The sequence below is a fragment of the Equus asinus genome, chromosome 21 (genome assembly GCF_041296235.1).
Source record: "Equus asinus isolate D_3611 breed Donkey chromosome 21, EquAss-T2T_v2, whole genome shotgun sequence".
Taxonomy (NCBI): Eukaryota; Metazoa; Chordata; class Mammalia; order Perissodactyla; family Equidae; genus Equus; species Equus asinus.
Window position 1 is genome coordinate 11,887,713 of NC_091810.1, and position 18,548 is coordinate 11,906,260.

Consider the following 18,548-nt stretch of genomic DNA (forward strand, 5'->3'; position numbering starts at 1 on the left):
GTGCCAGGCACAGAACTCTACTAGAAGCAAGCAATGGAGTAGAAAGAATAAAACTGAACACGAATTCTGCCCTGGAGAAGCTCACAGGTTGTTCTACCACCACGAGATGCAAATCACTCCAGAGTTACATAAAATGCAAACACCTCTGGGAACTTGTTGGAAGGCCAAAGAGACGACACTTTGTCTGAACTTACTCAGAAGTGGAGGCAGAAACAAAACTTCAACACTAGTTTCCCAACTCTTACAACAAAGATCTTTTCCCCGTGGGGTAGATTTCAAAGTGGCCACAACATCTCGTCTCCCTTCACCCTTGCTCCTCGGGGCGCCCTCACACCGCCTCTGGCTGACTTGCTTTGACAGTGGGACATTGGTAAACTTGACACAAGCAGAGGCTTGAAAAGCACTTGCACATCAGGCTTTGCGCTCTTGTTGCTCTTGAAACGTTGCCACCTAAGAACAAATCTGCGTAGCCTGATAAAGGATGAGAGACTGTGTGGAGGAACGGAGTTGTTCCTGCCAACAGGCCGCCAACGCCAGACAGGTGAGGGAAGCCATCCGAGACCAGCAAGCCCCAAGCTGGCCGGCCAGTGCCTGCAGGGCGGCAGCAGACCGCAGACACGGAGGGAGCCCGCCAAGATCAGCAGAACTGCCCAGCTGAGCCCTGGACGGATTGCTAACCCACAGAACTGTGAGCTAAAGAAATACTGTTACACAACAATATAGATGCCTGATGCAGCCCAGACTACCTGCCCACTGCAGAGGAAGTAAGTGGCAGGTGGCACTTGTCACAATAATCTTATCCTTGCAACACAAACATTTCCACACAACCCTGACACACAGTCAGGATCCAAGGAGAAACGTATGTCAAAGACTGAAATAACTTAAGATACAGACCACTGAAAATGGACCGGCTGCTCTCACCACGGTTTGTCCGCACGAACGGCCAGCCTCGCTCAGGCCACCGCTGTTTGAGTCTTCTGCCAGTCAAGAGCCAGACTTCAAACGGCCGCCACAGAAGTTTTACATGAGATGAAAGAAAAGATCCTATCATACTAACTGTGTGTTATCTCAAAAAGAATTTCATCACCAACCGCTTCCTCACAGCTTTCTTGTTTCCTTTACTTTAACTAAGCACTGCAGAAGTTTATCAGGGAGTTTGAAATTTCATTGAAATGCAACTGAGTTTTAACTGTTAAGAAAAAAAAAAGGCACTGACCCCGACACTCACATCTCACTCGCACAACCACGGGGGGGGGGGGGGGGGGGGGAAGGTGCTATTTCTCTCAGTTTTAAAGTGAGAAACCAACGCAAGACTGGTCAAGTGACAGATCCACAGCCCCACACCTTGTCCTCAGGGACCTGCCTGGTCCTGGTGTGGCGCCAGGCCCCACTGTTCTCCTCCGCGCCATCCTGTTTTGCACCCCAGAGAGAGCAGTTTTCCCCAAAACATGTCTCTTCAAGATCAGCTGAACATGAAAAATGGAGTGGAAGTTCTAAAATGTCAAAAGACAGCAATTTCACCCGGGAGCCTTTCAGCTCTAATCCAGTGGGCTGACAATGACCTGGGGAAACTGACCTGTTTTCACAAGAGGCTACGGCCAGCCAGGCGTGCAATTTTCTCCTGCCTTCAAGCTCCTTCTCTTTCGCTTCTTTTTTCCCTCCTTCCCCCTCTTTATTTGGGGCCCCTTATCTCCTCCGCCACATTCTTCTCTTACTTTCCTAGAGGCCTCCTGGGTTTCTCTTCCTCCTACAATGTGTATCACCTTCCTCCCACCCCATCTCTGGGGTCTTCTTAGTCAGTCTCCTGCCGTCTTTCTGAAGTTCATCCACCCCTCTTACTCAGCCTCCTTGGGCATCACCTGGTGAAAAACGTCTAACCACTGAAAACAGAACCATCAAAATGGAGATGTGGTCAAACAGCTTCTGGGAGGGACCTCTACAAGCCCCGCCCCCAAGTGGACATTTGTGTAAACCCTACCAGCAAAGGCCGACCTGTGGTTTAAACCCTTCTCTCCTTCCTCACTTCCACAATACTGATAGAGCTGTGGCGTCACGACCAGCAGCGCGCTCGAACACATTGGAGGAAGGTGAGGCATGTCCTTTCATCGCCACACACAGGAGGGTTTGTTGGATGCCAAGAGCAGAAACGCAGGGTCAGCACCGCGGCGGGGAGAGGCCTGCTAGGAGGTGGCCGCGCATGTTAAACCAGGGCCGCTGCGAATGAGTGCTCCTCTCACGGCCTCCTGGCTGCACTGTCCTCTGCCGGAGCCGGCCAGGCCCGCAGAGACAGAGGAGCAACGTCACCCCCAGTCCCACTCAGTGACCACCGTGAGCATCCCCACCCCCACCCCCAAGGAACCAGGCCGTGTGAAAGGAAAAGAACCTCCTACCCACAAGAACCTTGGATGACCCTAAAATATGGGACAAGGGTCGTCTTGTAATCTCAGCTGTAAAAATTCACACCACTACAGACCACTTCCTCCACACATACAATAACCCATAGTTTGGTTTGCCTTCGTGGACCAAGTGCATCTGGGATTAAGCTCGGAACCTCAAAGCTGCCCATAAATAGACAGTGGTGGACAACGGTCGCTATTCAGGAAGCAGCTTATTTTGCTATTTTTTTCTAAGACTCCACTGCAAAACAAAGCCAGATTTGTATCTGCAGAACATTCTTGTAGCAACTGGAGGAAATTATCCCCTAACGAAGCTGTTGGAAAAATCAGAGGCAGGAATAGCAGCCGGCCTCTCCTCTTGCCATCAAAGGATCTTTGCTATTCGGAGAGTCTTTAAAAAAATACCCAGAAGAGATGCCCTATTTAAAAATAAGGCAGTTTGCTATGTTATAACAAAGGCAGAAGCATCAAGAGGAGAAATAACAGCTTCATACAAAAGAGAAACTTTTGGTAATTCTTAAAATAGGCAAAAGAGAATTGAGGTGCTGCTAAGAGGCAATAATCTGATTAAAAATAATGTCATTGCTATAAATGCATAGTAAGGTCCATTTTCTCAGAGTTTAAGTATAAATTTCATCAAACAGACATGAGTCAAAGGTGCCTGCTTTCTGATTGCTCATTGTGGGGAGACAATGCAAGGCATGATTCCTCTCTTACCTTCACGAAAACGAACCTGTCCCTGTCATTAATATTGGACTGGCAATTCGGTTTGCTTGGCCATGCTTTCTCTCCTCCATTTCTCCTACTGGTTTTTTCCAAGGCTGCTCCAATGGCCCCACCTGTCCTCGCTGTCAGAGAGCAGCTTGGGCAGCTTTGGAGCGCTGGCAAGGAGCCCCCCCCCCCCCCCCCCCCCCCCCCCCCGTGCTCCCTGGAAGCCTGTCACTCAGGGAGACGCCCAGGAGCATTCTTCTCCCTTCCCTGCCCGTCATCATCAGGCCCGGTCGACTTTAGGCTCTGTTTGCTACTACCACGTGGTGCCGCTGCTATGCCACGACTCAGCCCTCTTCCCCTGTCACCTGGATCACTGCCAACACCTCCAACCACTGGCTGTCCAAGTTACAAGTCTGACTTTACCGCGTCCTGGCTTAGAACCCGTTCACGCTTCCCCAACTCGGGCAGGTTCAAGCCCGCCTGTAGTGTGGCCTGCAGGGCTCCCCAGGGCCTGGCCACCTCCTGCCTCTCTAGTTTCACTTGGCTCCTGCCACTTTGCCTTGGGCTTTGTACCCCAGTATAGCACGCTGCTGCAGCTCTGAAACCCGCGCTGCTCGTGCTTGTCTGTCTCAGCTCCCTCCCCTCGCATGCCCTGCCTGCAGGTGCAATACCATTTAAGGGCACTGACTGAAAGGGTGCGTGGGAGTTGAAACCCAGCCCACGCTCTGCTCATCAAGCCACGCACCTGAGAGGCTATGTCTACCTGGTTGGTCTCCTTTTTCTAATTTGCACAAAGGCTCTTCGTGGTTTAGTGGCAGTCCTACCTCTAGGTACTTGTCACATAAAATTACCCATGTGTTCATCTATTCCCACCTCCTCATCAACCAAAGTGGTCTTTGCCACTCCCTCCCCACCCTGGTGCCCAACACAATGTCTGGAACACGCAGACGCCAATAAGCGTCTGCTGCACTGATGCGCTGAACGGGAGCCGGACGAGGCCCAGCAGCAAGAGCAGGGGTGCGGCACGTGTGAGTCCCGGGGCCTGTCCTGCTGCAGAGGCTCTGGGGAGCCCAAGACCTACCCCAGCTCCTCAACATCCGGGGAGGGTACAGCGGGCGGGCTTGAGGGCAGTTCAGCTATCCTCATAGCCATGGAGACGACAGACTGCAGTTCAAAATGGCTACTCTCGGGGACAAATAAGGGATGCAATTCTGTCGACCCTGGGGATGTAGCAACCAAAGGCAAAGACGGGGTAACACCTAGTCACATAGGTGGCAGGAGATCAGAGGGGAAGAGGTCATGAGGGCTGCAGGAGTCAGCAGGGACCACACGGTGGGGCAGAAACACTCAAAGACGTGAGCAGGACCTGCAGAACATGGCCCAGAACGCTGAGCCAACACCCCAGGCTGGGAAAGCAAGGCACCAGCTAGCCACCTCCCAGCCTGACAGAAAGACTCCGGGGAGGGGAGAACAGGGAAAGGCCTGTCCGACTATGAGCACAAAACTTCCGGAAGGCAGTGGGGATTGAAATTACGTTCAGGCAGAGGGTGAAGGTTCTGGATCGAGTTGGCTGGAGGGGCCCCTATCTTCTGGAGCCACAGGTGCCACACCCAAGTGGCTGGTGGCTGATGGGAGGAGGACGCAATGAGGGTGGCAGCAGGGGAGGATGTTTGGTGGCATTTAAATATATCCCAGCTTTGGGGAATCGCTTCTTCTCCAGGTAAATTTGCATAGGTGGGAGGAAGTATCCTAAGACAGCATTGCCCAGAACTGCAGACTGGGAAGGCTTCGTGCAGAAAGCGATCAACGTGACCCAGGAAAGGGCAGGACAGAGGGAGGAGATGTCAGCTGAGCCCCACTCGGGGAATAAGCCAGAAGGAGAGAAGGGGCGGAGGGTCTTGGTTATTGATTCTAGAGCCAATGACAACAGCTCGGCCCTCAGAACTTGGGGAGGCTCCAGAAATTATGCCACATCACCCTTGTTAGTCCATCCCCTGCCATGTGCCCAGCTCCCAGCCCAGACTCCTTGTCTCCAAGAGGAAAATCCTGAAAACCACATGGCCACAGATACCTCAGGGCAGCTTAGACTGCTGGACCTGAGCCTGAGAGGAGGAATCCGCGGTGAGGATGTTGCTGCAGGGTTACTGGAGAGAGAAACCAGGTGACTGAAGCCCGAGGCAAGAAAGGAAAGGAGGGCAAAGTCAGCAAAATCTGGAGAAGGAACTCCAGAGGTTCACGTTCCAAAAGGTCTCTGCAAATGTAGGGGAATTGGAACAAAATGCTAAATGGAACTTTCAAAGATGAGTCACTTGCGAATCCCAGCGATTCTCCAGGCAGGGTGGGAGGGCGCCTCGCAGGGCTCGCACCAGGGCATCTGCCAGTGGAGGGACACCTGCATGTTGAAACGGCTCCCTCAATACACCAGTTGTTATCCAACAGAAGCTACAAAAAGGAAAGCTTGTCAGCTCTTCCAAGCTGAAGGGGCTACCCACAGACCAAGCGCACACAGCACGAGGGGAGCATCAGCTCTGAAGAAAGATGACGAGGCAAAGTATTCATTCCACACGTATCTACTTCATGTCGGCCCTGGCTGATAAAGGAACGTGTTCTGGTCCACGCCTGAACTAACCCTCCGGTGGGGCTAGCAGCTGTGTAAACACATAATTACAGTATGCTCTCCAGCCTGCCTGGTCACATGGAATCAAAGGACGACTTTTTTTAGAGTCTAAGCCACCAAACTGAGTATTGTTTCAGACCACCCCCAGCCCCCCCACACAACGCTATGCGGTCAGTCATTCATCACGTGGGGCAGGAGCACCTTCACTGCTCTGAGGAAGGCTAAGTAATAGTCAGAAGCTAATTTAAAGTGGACTTCAAGTGGACTGAGGGCCACTTGGTGGGCTTACTTCAAAGGTGCTAAATATTGCTCCGGGGCACAAGAGCCCACAGGCAACTCAACTCCCATCTAGGGGCCAGTCTCTCTTACTCTGCCAAACCAAGGGTGGAAATCTGCTGAAGAACCAGTATTTTAAAATTCCAAGATACTGCATCTGGATAAGGCAGCCAGTCCCCCAGGGCATCAGCAGATTTTTTCTTTCAGAATGGATACATATCTTTAATCTATTTCCCACTTTTAATATATTATGGGCATTAGGAAAATTAATTATTCCATTACTCCTTACCAACAAAACCCAAAAATTTAGCAGGAAGACACTCCTACCTATAAAGACAAAAATCTGTCTTTCTTGGCGGTATGTCGACAAGAGCAATTGACTTGGAGGCAGAGGAATCTTAAATAAACCCAGCAACTTCGGGCTGGGTCATCATGGGCCTCTTTTCCCATCTGTAAAATGGGAATAATAATGATAATATTTGTCTCACAGTTGATGTGAAGATAACATGAGCATGTCTGTACAGAGTCTAGTCCAGACGGCAAAACATACCTGATACTCAATTAATATGAGATATTTCTGCTATACCGTAAGCACAACGTTCGTTATTACCGTAAATACTACTAGATGAGCATGAACTTGCCTTGGTACCGCCAAATGTCAGTTTAAAGTTTGTGGTTCATAATGATTAAAGACGGAGCCTCTGGTCTGCTATATTAAAAACAGCACTGTGTTTGGAATGTATTTATTGAAAGGACCCTGCCGAGAAATGCCTTCTTCCTTCTCAGGGTCCAGTCCAAGGAAGATGGCATTGATAAACATAATCTGCCTCCATAAGCAGGTTAAGCCGGTTTCCCAGCTATGGCTGACACGTGCGACCCAGTGTTGCTCTGAGCCACTGCAGAGCTGGTGTGAGAACCCAACAAATCTTCTGAGGGCAAAACGTTCAGCAGGTGCTCTGGGACGGCCCTAGGAGCTGGACGCAACTTGTTGATCAGAAAACCGACAGTGCCAACTAACAGAGGTAGGCATGGACTCCTCTGGGTAAGACGGCCCCACTGGGTGGTATCTGGGGTCCCAAGGGCCTCTTGAGAAAGATTTAAAAAAAAAATGGAGCAGAGTGGAGAGAAGGAGCCATTTGCTGGTACTTTCCCACAGCTGGTACAGTAAGCAAGACTCCAAACTAAATTAGGCAAAAGGGCCTGGAGGACACTCCCTGGAGGGGACAGACTGAAACTGAGGGTGATCTGAGTTCTTCTCCCCCTTCCTAAAAGCAGCAGGCAGCAGTGCTGAAACACGACAACAGAGATGTCTCAGACCAGGCGAGAAGGCAGGCCCGCCCCTCAGTGAGGGAACAGAGCGGATGGTCTCAGTTATGAAGATATGGATATGCTTCTGGACCAGCTGGCATAAACCTCTTCTGCCCTGAAGCCCCCACTGCCTCCCCACCCCTCTGGCTGCTATGATTCCTCCTCCAGGACCCTTTAGGCCTTCCTAAGATGCAGCAACCACCGTGGTAACATCTGTCACTGCAGGGGCCCTCCAGGACTTTCCCATTAGGCAAGGCGGGTTGTGAACTGTCTTAAAGATGGTCCCTGACAGAGGGGGGAGCTCCAACCCCAAGAGGGAATTTATTGATCTGTATCACCTCCAGGGGCTGGAGGCAGAGTGGGTAGGCGGGTGGCCTCCCCACCACATTTCTCTTCCAAAGCCCAGGGCCCTGCCGCCACAGCCATCCACCCTTATTCTGATCCCCGTCAGTACGCACAGCATCAACACTGACTTCCGAGAGAGGCCAGTTTCAGCTCCCGGGGTTGTCATCTCTAACTGGAGCAAACGCAAAGGAGCAGAGAGCTCCCCGCAACGCAACGTGAGCAGGGAGACTGTGAAAACTGTCACAGCCCAAGGAGGGGCGGCCGATTCGGCGGCTCGCCCACCGCCCTGCCCCCACGGGAGGACTGCAGGCCCTCTACTTCACCGACCTGGCACCAGGACAACCTCCTCGCTCAGCTCAGCAAGCCCCCGAAGTCCGAGACTCGCACATTCAAACTTCTACTTTGATTTCTTTGTCCTCTTTTTGTATATTGATCAAATAACACACCATATACCACAAAGTTCTTAGAAATTAAACCAAGAATCTGTAATTCTATGGCCAGTGAAGTCAGAGTGGAGAATCAGTCAGAAGGAGAACTCACGACAATGCTTAACAACACTCTCTCCCCCTGCTCGCTCCATCTGACACAGATGCACAGACAGACAGACACACTCTTCTCTGGAGGAAATCTCTAAGAAAGAGATTGCCAGAACGGTTAGGAACTATTAACAGCTCCTTAAGATAGCCAGTTTGTGTAGCTGCCCTGAAGCTATGATTTTAAGCCAGCTCTTTAAAAGTCTGTATCTCTATTTTTTTTAAATATGCAGCTACCTGGGTTATATGCACCTTGTTGAAAATACAAGAGAAATTTTATCGCTGTGCCAGGGTTGGGTGATTACTGAAACACAAAGGCAGCCATAATCCATGCCACACCACATCCCCAGAGCTGAGAGGCCTGAGAGACAGGTGAAATGTCCCCAGAACAGAAAACGTCCACTCCTCACCAGGCCAACTGGTCACCACAAATTATTTCTTTCCCTCAATAACACAAGCAAGCAGGGTTTTCCCTGTTTCCGACAAGAGGAGGGGCGCAGCAGGAGGCCAGCTGTCTCATTGTGTCCAACGCCTCTTTCTAATAGCAAGACAGATCCTTGATGGAAAAGGTATAAAGTAATTGAGCTGGCAAGAAATCAGAAGGAAATACCCAGACCTCTCTCCTCCTTGTTACACACGTATAACACCTTCTGAAGCTCATCATCAAACAGGAAAAGAGAACAAAGGTTGCTATACATATATACCATTTTGATTTCCTTATCTGAGTAGGTGGTTTTCTGTAATTGTTGGGCGTGATTTTAAAGGAATGCCTGTACAACAGCAAATCAACTCCAGGACGAAACATAAGGTCATGCGGAATTTTTGAAAATTGCCACACAGTAAACTCTGTATCCTAGTTGTCATAATGAAAATAGAACTCCGGCTTCTTAGTTTTAAAAAAAATGATGAAGTGTAATCTCAGCTTTGTTAGCACTGCTGTGCCTAACGTTAAAAGAGCATGTGAAGTAGGTCACAGAGAAAGTGGCCCTGCAGGAGATGCCCCACGAAGCAGGAGAAAGGCGGGTGGGATGCTCCCGCATCTGGGGCAGCCCTGGGGGGGAGACTTACTTGGGTGTGCCAGTCGGCTTCCAGTACTTGCAGAAGAGGTACAGCCCGTCAGCGTTGACCAGGTGAGGGAGGTCCCGGTACGGAATCTTCTGCGGGGTCTGCCTGAGACAACTTTCCTCCGGCATCGTGAGAGGATCCTCAAGCCCTTGGAAGAAAGGAGGACATATTCCGAAGTCAGAAATATGGCAAAAACACATCGAGATAGGAGAGGACAGCCTTGTTCAGAGTCAGTAACATTTTTTTTTAAAAGCAGTTAAAAAAAAAAAAAACCCTCCATTTCAAAGATTTTAAAAAACATATTTCTTGCAATCTCTCCAAGACTGAAAAATCCCATTTGTTCTTAAGAAAATGCTCACTTCATTTTTTAAGTATTTCATTACAGCTTTCCCCCCCTTCCCATCTGTGTTTATTTTAAATCATTTCAGGAAACTTCATCTTAAAGACTATTTTAGCTGTAATCAAGTGCAAATTATAGTCAGCTTTGTGGGCATAAAGAGCCAGCTGCAACAAGACCCATCTCGCTTAAAATCCCCAAGGGAGTTTCAAAGGGGCACAGTAATGAGGTGGTTGATGCTCCGAGTAATGCCTCCTGTCTGAAATTCCAAAGATGCCGTGACCAACCTGGTTCCATCATGTCCTGGCTTTTGCATTCCACAGCCACGACAGCCTCGAGAATCAGGGCCAGGCAAATAACGGCTGCTCCCTCATCTCGGCGGTCACAGGGCGGCATCCACGCAGCTCCCGAGCCCCTGTGCCCGGACCGGCGCGCTGCCCCCGGATCCCGCCTTGCGGGCTTTAACGGTGCTGAGCCCGGGAGCCTGCTTCTGGCTCTCACTGAGAAGCTCTCGGGGGCTCCCCCCCTCTCCAGGGCGGGGAACAGGCGCCTGCAATTCTCCGCTACTAGTTCATGTCATCACTTTCCTAACAAATCACCAGAGGGGCTCGGGCGCCTGGCACCCACTGCCCGGGAAACTGGAAACTAGCTCCGCGCACACCGAGGCACAAAAGGGGTCCCCGAGGCAAAGTCACCCCGAGGCTCCCGACAAACTTTGCTTCCTGCCTTTCTCCGACAGTGCAGGGAACGGAGCCCCGCAGCTGTCACTGGAAATGCCACAGGAAAAAACAAGACTTTGCCTGATGTCTCTGCACGGGGACGGGGGGCACTGGGAAGATGGAGTTGATGGGGACAAGTTGGTTTGGGGGCTGGTGCGAGGGAGCAGGGGAGGGCGCGCGCGCACACACACAGCCACGCGCGCGCACAGACTAGTGCACACACACGCGCACAAGGGGGCGCGGGAGCCCACGCCGAACGTGGCAGGGACCCCCGAGGCTGCTACCCACCCCTGGTGACGGCACTTGCAGGCTGGGGCGGGGACCAGGAGGCAGTTACCGGGGCCACGAGCGCCGCTGTCGCGTTCCCCGAGAGCCGCGGGTCCTCGTCTGCGGCGGGCCAGGGCCGGGCCGAGCTGCGCGCCGCCGGCTCCGCAGCGACAGGGCGCGGCGTCTGCGCCGCCACTTTATCCCCGGGCCGGCTCGGCGGCGGGGGCGGCCCGAGGTGGGTGGGGACGCTCGGGACCGGCGGGCGGGCGGGCGGCGCGGGGAGGCGGCGCCCGGGCCCCACGTGTACCCGGCCCGCGGGGAGGAGCAGGGGCGCAGCCCGCGGACCGGCCCCGCGCTCCTCCCTGCCCGGCCTCACGCGGCCTCGCCCCGGGGGTGGCCGCCGGGGACTGTCACCGGGGCCCTGAACAGAGCTGGGCTCTCAGGAGTCTCAGCGGCAGGAGGACACGCCACACCCACGCACGCACGCACACCATGCGCGCACACCGACCCCCACACAGACACACATAGGGACACCCATGCACACAACGCACAAACGGTACACGCACACAGATAACACGTGCACTCACACACAGATACCACAGGTACAGACGTAGTCAACACATAGGGACACACGTATACGCACACACTACGTGTACACAAGGACATAGGCACACACAGATATCAAACGCGTGCACACACACATGCCATGCGGGTATGCACACGGACCTCCCCACAGATACACACACGTGGGCGCTACACACAGACACACAGACACCACACTATATACACAGACACAGACACATACACACTCACACAAAAATAGACACATGACATCCATAGAGCCAGTAAGCCCATGTAGACACACAGAGAAAGGAACACAGACACGCAGACATGCAGACCCAGACACCCCGCACAGATACACAGAGACACGTGGACTTATCTAGGCATACGTACCTGACACACATGTGGGCAGACACACTCATATCACACACACACACATACAGACACACTCAAACCCACACAGAGACACAGACATACACATGAAAAGCTGGGGGACAGAGGGCACCTCTGTCTCAGTGTCACTCTGTGTGTGTACAGGGAGGCTTGGGCTTAGCAGAGCCTGTGATCTAACTTAAGAAATAAAACAATAGCCTCTGAGAAGCAGCTGCCCAGCCTGCTCTCTGGCCGCGGCAGGTCCCCAGGCCTGTGACAGAGAATGGGGCTGGCTGACTCCCTGCGGGCAGAGGCAGCTCTGCCATGTCCCTGCAGGCGGCGTCTAGAGGCAGTGGCTCCAGGGCAGGGAGCTGGGGCATGGCCTTCTAGCTGGCCCTGCTGGGCACACTGGGTTTACTTGCATTGTAATTCATTCGAGGGGGGCTCTTGGGGGTCTGGTGGGTGTTTGGGGGCCCCAAAGCCTACCAAGCCACCTTTTTATACGGCAGTTGTTTCAAATTTTCCCAGCTCCAACATTTCAAATACACGGTGTGAAAGTTTTCGCTGGAGTTGGCAGCGGAACCCTGTGGAAGTGGCAGTTGAGAGCTTGAAAATGTCCCTCGTGTCATTACCAGTGTAAAGGAGGACGTGGTGGCTGTCAGCAGCCTGGGGACCTGGGAGCTAAGAGACGGGGGTCCTGCTATTCTGTGTGTGACTTTTTTTAAATTAAACTTTTTATTGTGAGATAATTGTGGATTCACACGCAGCTGTCAGAAATAATACAGAGATAGAGTGTACCCTTTACCCCAATGGTAACTTCTTGCAAAGCTGTAGGACAACATCACAGCCAGGATATTGACACTGATCTAGTCAAGATGCAGAGCATTCCATTGCCACAAAGACCCCTCACCTTGCCCTTTTCGGGCCACGTCCACTTCCCTCCCATCCCTATTCACCCCGTAGCCCCTAACAACCACTAATTTGTTCTCCATTCCTACAATTTTGTCATTTCAAGAGTGCTCTATAAAGTGAATCATAGGGTATGTAACATTTTCGGATTCACTTGTTTCATTCAGCGTGTCCCGGTTGTTGTGTGTTGCACTCCAGGGTATGGCTGGACCACAGTTTGTTTAGTGACTCATCAGGTGAAGGACTTCTGGGTTGTTTCCAGTTTGGGGATATTATGAATCAAACTGCTGTAAACAGTTATGCACAGGTTTCGGTGTGAACGTAAGTCTTCATTTCTTTAGGATATATGCCCAGGAGTGCAATTGCTGGGCCATGTGCAAACTGCATATTTGCATTGTAAGAGACTGCTAAAATGTATTCCAGAGTGGTTGGACTATTTTACATCCCACCAGAAATGTATGAGAGATCCAGTTTCTTGGCATCCTTGTCAGCATTTAGTGTTGTCACTATTTTTTTTTTTTTTTGAGGAAGATTAGCCCTGAGCTAACTGCTGCCAATCCTCCGTTTGCTGAGGAAGACTGGCCCTGAGCTAACATCCGTGCACATCTTCCTCTATATGTGGGACACCACCTCAGCATGGCTTGCCAAGTGGTGCCATGTCTGCACTAGGGATCCGAACCGGCAAACACCGGGCCGCCAAAGCGGAACGTGTGCACTTAACTGCTGCGCCAGTGGGCTGGCCCCAACTTTTTTTTTTTTTTTAGCTATTCTGTTAGGTATGTAGTGATATCTCTTTGTGGTTTAATTTGCATATGCCTAATGACTAATGGTGTTGAATATCTTTTATGTACTTATTTGCCATCTGTACATCCTGTTTGGTGAAATGTCTCTTCATATCTTTTGACCATTTTCTAACTGGATTGTTTGGAGTTTTTTTACTAAGTTCTGAGAGTCCTTTGTTGGAGGTGTGATTTGAAAATATTTTCTCCCATTCTGTAGCTTGTCTTTTCATCCTCTTAATGTGGTTTTTTGCAAAAGAAAAGTTTTTAATTTTGATGAGCTACAACTGATCGATTTTTTCCTTTATGGGTTGTGCTTTTGGAGTCAAGTCTAAGAACTCTTTGCCTAGTTCTACGTCTAACAATTTTCTTCTCTGTTTTTCTCTTTAGAAGTTATCCAGTTTGTAATTTACATTTAAGTCTGTGATTTATTCCGAGTTAACTTACGTATAAGGTATGAGATTTAGATCAGGATTCGTTTTGTTTGTCTATAGATGTCCAAATGCTCCAGCACCGTTTGATGAAAAGGCTCCATTGAACTGCTTTTGCCCCTTTGGCAAACTTCAGTTTGTGAAACTTGTTTGATCTATTTCTGAATTCTCTCTTCTGTTCCGTTGATCCGTGTATCTATTTCTTCATCCATACTACACAGTCTCGATTATTGTTACTTCTAATAAATATTGAAATTAGATAGTCTGGTTCCTCCCACTTTATGCTTATTTTACAAAATTCTTTTAGCTCTTCTAGCTCCTGCACCTTTCAATATAAATTTTAGAATAATGTTGTCTATGTCTACAAAAAATCTCACTGGGATTTTTATAGGAATTGTGTTAAACATGTATATCAACTTGCTGAGGGTGGATATTTTTACTTTGTTGAGTCTTCTAATCTAGGAACATGGTATGCCACTTCATTTATTTAGATCTTCTTTGATTTCTTGTACCAGTCTTGTATAGTTTTCAGCATACAAGTTCTGTATGTGTTTTGTCAGATTTACAACTTTCTTTTTTTTAATAATTGTAAATGTTACATATTTGTAATTTCAGCTTGCGTGTATTCGCTTCTAGTGTATGGAAACACAATTGATTTTTGTATGTTGATCTTCCACCCTTTGACCTTGCTGAACTCACTTATTAGATATAGGAGGGTGTTTTGTTGTTGTTGTTGTTTGGGTTTTGGTTCTTGGTTTTGTAGCTTCCTTGAGATTTTCTATATAGACTTCGTTATACTTGAAGTGAGTTTCTTGTAGACAATATATAGTTGGATTATTTAAAAAAATCCATTCTGCCCATCTCTGTCTTTTAATTGGTGTATTTAACCCATTTGCATTTAGTGTAATGATTGGTACATTAGGGCTTAAGTTCAGCACTTTATTTTTGTTTTTATTATGTCTGTTTTTCCTTTTTGTGCTTTCTTTCTCCTGCCTTCCTATGGGTTACTTGAACATGACTTTTTTAGCATTCCATTTTTATTTATCTATACCATGTTTGAGTGTATCTCTTTGTATAGACTTTTTAGTGGTTGCTCTAGGTATTGAATTTTATATATCATAGCTTACTGACCTCATTTTACCAGTTCTAGTGAATTATGGAAACCTAAGATCCCTTTATACCCCTTCGCTATACTCCCTTTATACTATAATTGTCTTAAATATTTCCTCTACATACATTGAGAATCACATTAGACTCTGTTGTAATTTTTGCTTTGACTGTCAAATATAATTTAGAAAACTCAAGAGGAGAAGGAAAGCCTATTTTATTTGCCCATATTTTTTGCTCACTGTGTTCTTTCTTTTTTCCTGATATTCCATTTTCCTTTTATCATTTCCTTTCTATTTAGATAACGTCCTTTAGCCATTTTTTGAGAATTAGACTGTTTGCAAAAATTCTCTTGATTTTCCTTCATCTGAGAATGTCTTGATTTCCCCTTCCTTCCTGAGGGATATCTTCACTGGATGTGGAATTCCGGTTAGCAGTTCTTTTCTTTCAGCACTTGAAACATTATTTTGCCACTTCCTCTGGCTTCATGGTATCTGATGAGATATCCACTGTCATTTGACTTATTTTTCTCTTATAGGTGACATGTCATTTCTCTCTCGCTACTTTCAAAATTTTTCCTGGTCTTTAGTTTTCAGAAGTTTGACTGTGATGTGTCTTGGCATGGATTTCTTTGAGTTTACACCATTTGAGGTTTATTCAGCTTCTTGGATCTGCAGATTTATGTCTCTTGCCAAATCTAGGACATTTTCAGCCATTATTTCCTCAAGTACTTTTTCAGCTCAACTATCTTCTTTCCTCTCCCTTTGGGACTCTGATGATACAAATATTAGATCTTCCATTATAGTCCCATAGGTCCTTGAGCTCTGTTCATTTGTTTTCCAGTCTATTTTCTCTCTGTTGTCCAGATTGTGTAATTCTAGTGTCCTATCTTCTAGTTCACTGATTCTTTGCTCTTTCCCCTCCATTCTGCCTTTGAACCCATCCACTGAGCTTTTTCTTTCTATTATTGTATTTTTTAGTTCTAAAGTTTCTATTTGGTTCTTCTTTACATCTTCTATTTCTCTGCTAAGACTTTCTATTTTTCATTAGTTTGAGGCGTGTTCATAAGTGCTTGTTGAAGCATTTTTATCATGGCTGTTTTAAAATCTCTTCATTCTGTTGGCATCTATTAATTGTCTTTTTCATTCAATTTTAATTCTCTCTGGTTCTTAGTAGGATGTGTCATTTTCTTTTGAAACTTGGCCGTTTTTGTACTATGTTGTGATACTCTGGATCTTATTTAAGCCTTCTGTTTTAGCTGGCTTTCTCTGAAACTGCTCCAGGTTGGGAGCTGATGGTGGGGAGGTGCTACCTTATTACTTCCCAGTGGAGGTAGAAGCCCAAGTTTCCCGCTCGGCTTTGTGGATGGAGGTGTGCGTGGGGGCCACGTTTTCTTTCTGGGATGTTTGACTGGTGTAGAGAGGTTAATGTCTGAAAGTTTTCTGTCTTGCTCAGCTTTCTGTCTCCTGGTCTTTTGGCTAGAAAGAGCAAGCTTTTGTTGAATATTGTCTGGTCTGTGCCTCTGCCATTTCTGGGTTGCTGGCTTCCTCAGCTCCAAGTCTGGAATATACAAGGCAAAACAAAAACCCAGGGAACTCGCCACCATGTCATTCCTTGGGTCCCGAGGTCCCTAGCCAATCTGCCCTTTGTCTTCACCTTTCCGAGCCTCCTTATGTTGTTTTATGTATAATATCCAGGGGTTCTAGTTGTACTAGTGGGAGGCGTAGGGAAAAGTACATCTCTGCTTTGCAGATGCAGAAGTCCTGTATGTGAATGTTTGCTTCGGTGGTGAAGTCGCCGCGTCTCTGCCTGCCTCTATGCCCACAGAGACCTCGGGGCTCCACTTTCTCTGGACAGGATCACTCTAGATACAATGATCTCCCATAAAAGTGCTAGTTGGCAGGGTCTGCCCCTACAGCCTAGGATGAAAAGACAGGGTAGCAATTCAAGTAAAAGTGGCACCTTTCTGCCCCCACAAGTGTTCTTGTGTGGCCTTCCAGAGATGCTCTGAGGCTTGAGGAGAGTGGAACATGCTGAAATAGCTGTGAGGAGGAATGGAGAATTAGCAATTTTTGGTATGTGTGAAGCAATATCTACAGCGTTTTGCAATCATAAGAATTTTGGTTTTGTAAACTTCAATTATAAATCACTCCTAGTGGGAGAGAAATAGAGGTTGGGAAGAGAAATGACAGGGAAGTAAGACTTTATACAGTCAATCTTAGGGGAAAAGAAAATTGAGCAAAAGTAAGCCTCAGAAATATGCTCCACTGACTATCTGTGTAACTTCCCAGCAAGCTGCTTCACCTGGCTCACCCACCTCCTCCCCTGGAATGGGGGAATTTGAACACCCCCTCCGGGCCTGGGGCAGGGTCCGTTGAGATGGTGTCTATGGAGCGGTCAGCACAGTGCCTGGGGGGCAGCCAGCTTACACTAAATCAGGTGTGACAGCCTGGTGGCCCTGATGTCGAATGTGACCCAAGAAAAAGTACTTTTTCATCTGAAGCTTTTTAATAGGAATTTTAGAAATTGGTGATTTTGCATACAAATCCCGATTCCCAGTTTCACATGAATTGCAGGGGAGGATGGTCATTTGGTGCCATGGTGATGGACGTGTTGAGCTCGAGGTGCCTGTAGGGCAGCTGGATATGTGGGCCTGGAACCAAAGAAAGAGGCCAGGCTGGAGATGTAGGAATGGCCTAGAAACAGTGCCTGCGTCCGTGGGAGGAGTGTGCTCACCCAGGAGAGTGAGCAGGCAGAGCTGTGAGTTAGCCTGTGCGCTGCGCCCAGCCAGCAGCAGATTTAGCTTGGCCTACGCAAATATATTTCAAAATATTTGAACTAGTACCCAATATTTAAAAATGAGGACATTTCACATGTTTTCACAGGGTTGTTAAATCCCCTTTGAAAAGCCAAAGCCCTGGCGCCGTGGTGGAAGCTGCCCCGTCAAGCGATGCGAGCGTCTACCCTGCCCTATGCTGTGCTGCCTCCGAAAAGCTGGCCCCGAGCTGTCTGATTCGTTTCACTGGGTTGGAATGTGAAGGGGGGATGGGTGTTGATGGTGGTGAGCAAGGTGTGACATGTAATTCTAGACTTTTTGAGTTCTCGGGGACATCCAAGTAGAGGCCTGATGGGCATAGCAGGTGCAGTGTGAGACTCAGGATGGAGGCGAAGATTTAGAAGTAATTGGTAATTGATGTCATGGGAATGGATTAGATTGCCCAGAAATTTGGACTAGAGGGAGGAGCAGGCATAGGAGAGATCCTTGTGAGGAGGCAAAGGAGAAGGAGGAGGGAAAAGAGGAGAGGAGGAGGAGGAGGAGGAGAATTTGCAAAGGTGATGGAGACAGAGGGGGATGACGCAGAAGGTGTGATTTCACAGAATCCAAAGGTACAGCATGTTGTAAGAAGAAAGGACCAATGGAGCCTAACACCGTCCAGAAGTCAATCAGGAGGACTGAAAGGTGTCCAGTAGGTTGGATGAGAAGAAGGTCATTTGTGAGGCAGGAGAGTGCAGTGGCGAAATCTGTGGATTTTGGAGCCAGACAGCCTGGACTCAAATCCCAGCTCTGCTGTCTGACTGTACAGTCTTGGGCAGGCGATTTACCCTCTTGATGCCTCTACAAAATGAAGATAATTAAGATTACTGTCTATATTTCATGGGACTGGCATTTGCTCCATGCCTAACACATGGTAGGTAGGGCACAATAACATTTCACCATTTTTTTTTTTAAAGATTGGCACCTGAGCAGACAACTGTTGCCAATCTTCTTCTTTTTTTTCCCCCTGCTTTTTCTCCCCCAATCCCCCGAGTACATG

General features: G+C 48.6%; 1 protein-coding gene across 11 annotated transcripts in view; it reads right to left on the reverse strand.

Moving 5' to 3' along the window:
- MGLL (monoglyceride lipase) overlaps positions 1–11,666 on the reverse strand; it is a 117,683-nt gene extending 106,017 nt beyond the window's left edge. For 4 of the 11 annotated variants that reach the window (XM_044755201.2, XM_044755199.2, XM_014846103.3 and 1 more), the window contains exons 1-2: positions 9,876–10,789; positions 9,255–9,399 (exon numbers count right to left, since the gene is read on the reverse strand). In XM_044755201.2, the coding sequence (XP_044611136.1) occupies positions 9,255–9,399; positions 9,876–9,984 (254 nt within the window). In that variant the 5' untranslated portion in view covers positions 9,985–10,789. Of the gene's footprint in view, positions 1–9,254; positions 9,400–9,875 lie in introns of all 11 variants that reach the window. The other 7 variants (XM_070493074.1, XM_070493071.1, XM_014846102.3 and 4 more) reach the window with 6 other exon arrangements.
- Positions 11,667–18,548: the final 6,882 nt, after the last annotated feature.